Source organism: Chaetura pelagica, unplaced genomic scaffold (assembly GCF_000747805.2).
Source record: "Chaetura pelagica isolate M959 unplaced genomic scaffold, ChaPel_1.0 scaffold612, whole genome shotgun sequence".
Lineage (NCBI taxonomy): Eukaryota > Metazoa > Chordata > Aves > Apodiformes > Apodidae > Chaetura > Chaetura pelagica.
The window spans coordinates 425,532-427,189 of NW_009952448.1; the positions used below are offsets into that span (position 1 = coordinate 425,532).

Genomic DNA, 1,658 nt, shown 5'->3' on the forward strand with positions numbered 1-1,658 from the left:
TCTCCCCCCTCCGCGGCTCCCTCGGGCTCCCGCAGCCCCATGTTCCCCCCAGGAGCTGACAGAGAGGAGTGGGGACCGAGGTTCAATTGTGCCCCTTCCACCTCTGCCGCAGCCTCGCAGGCGATGCCAGCGTCTGGCCGGAAGAGGAAGGCCAACTTCTCCAATGACGAGACTGAGACGTTGGTCTGGAATGTGGTGCGGCATTTCAGCGCCCTGTACGGGTCCGAGGCCCTGCGGGCTCACCCCGTGCGGCGGAAGCAGCTCTGGACCCAGATCCAAAGCCGCGTCAACTTCCTGGGATACACCGAGCGCTCCATCGACGACCTGAAGCACAAGTGGCGCGACCTGCGGCTGGACGTCAAGAAGAAGATCACCTCCAAGAAGCACCTGCCCATGAACCGCGCCGGCGGGCCCCTCCACAAGCCGCGCCTCACGCCCCTGGAGAAGATGGTGGCTTCCCCCTTCCTGCAGGCCAGCCACGACTCGGAGCCCGAGATCATCCTGGACCCAGGTCAGTCGTGGTGGTTCTCGGGGGAGAGTTGGAGCAGCAGAGTCCCCTGCTGGGTTCCCACCTGAGCTCTCCCAGTGACATCCGGCCCGGGGAGCTCGGGTCACTCCGGGCTCTGCCGGGTGTTTTTCAGCACAGATTGTGGAAGGAGAGTTTGGGGTTAGTGTTGGGATTGCAGCATCCAGCAGGCCCTGGTCCTGTTGTGGCCAAGTAGCAAACCACCAGGGTTGGAAGCTGCATGTGCTGGAATTAGAAATCCACCATGGAAGTAACCTGGGATCAACGGGAACACCCCAAACCTTGTGGGAACAGATCTTTTCTGGGTCCACGAGCCCTAGAAGCTGCTGGTCCTTGCAGCTGGGCCTGTGTGTTCGCTCTGACTGGGCATTGTCACCCACCAGGAGGCAAATACCCTCCCCCCTCAATTCATTTCCACAAAAGGGATGTGTCCAGCTTTGTTATGTCCCCAGAGGCCACCAGGATCAGTTGTCCCTGCTGCTTTTTTTGCGCTTTGCTTCCAGCTCAGCCCCTCCTGTCTCAGTGGGGACGGGTGGGCAGCCTGGGGGTCACCTCCCTCGGGGTCAGGCTCTGAGCCAGGTGCCCGTCCGTGGGCTAAAGGAAGGAAGGAATCCTACGGGATCTTTGGGGGCTGCCAAAATCCAGGACGGTCCTGGAGGGGGTGAGGGTGGGTGCAGGGATGGACTGGCCAGGTGGGAGGAACCGTGTCCCCCACGCAGCGTCGCTCCCCCGGGTTCCCTTCTGCTGGGGGTGGGGGGCTTGTTGGGGGACACATGAGCCACCCCGGTGCCGCGGTGGCAGCGGCTGAGTCTGGCTCCTCTGTCCCCACAGACCTGTTCTTCCCCGGTGCCACCAAGCAGTCCTTCATGCACCTGCAGCCCGGCGTGAGCCCCCCCAGCATCTACATCGACACCAACGGGCAGCCGTCCTCCCTGCCCGAGGTGGAGGGCTCGGCCGTGCCCCGCCTGGCCCTGCAGAGCCCCGACCCTGCCAGCCTCGGCGAGTTCAGCCGGGGGGAAGGGCAGAGCAGCTCGGGTGAGCCCGGGGCGCAGCAGCACATCCGGAGCTCTGGGAGGGGCTGTGGGAGGGCCTGGGAGGTGGGTGGAGAGCTCCTGGCCGCTGGGAAGTGGGT

General features: G+C 64.3%; 1 protein-coding gene across 1 annotated transcript; it reads left to right on the forward strand.

Annotated features, from left to right (window-relative positions):
- Positions 1-7: 7 nt before the first annotated feature.
- LOC104398436 (t-SNARE domain-containing protein 1-like) lies at positions 8-691 on the forward strand. Its single transcript, XM_010008545.1, has one exon. The coding sequence runs from the start codon at positions 40-42 to the stop codon at positions 574-576; it is 537 nt and encodes a 178-aa protein (XP_010006847.1). The 5' UTR covers positions 8-39; the 3' UTR covers positions 577-691.
- Positions 692-1,658: the final 967 nt, after the last annotated feature.

Bases quoted from the DNA above. Each gene is read 5' to 3' on its own strand.
- LOC104398436 (XM_010008545.1), top strand. From the start codon at position 40: ATGTTCCCCCCAGGAGCTGACAGAGAGGAGTGGGGACCGAGGTTCAAT.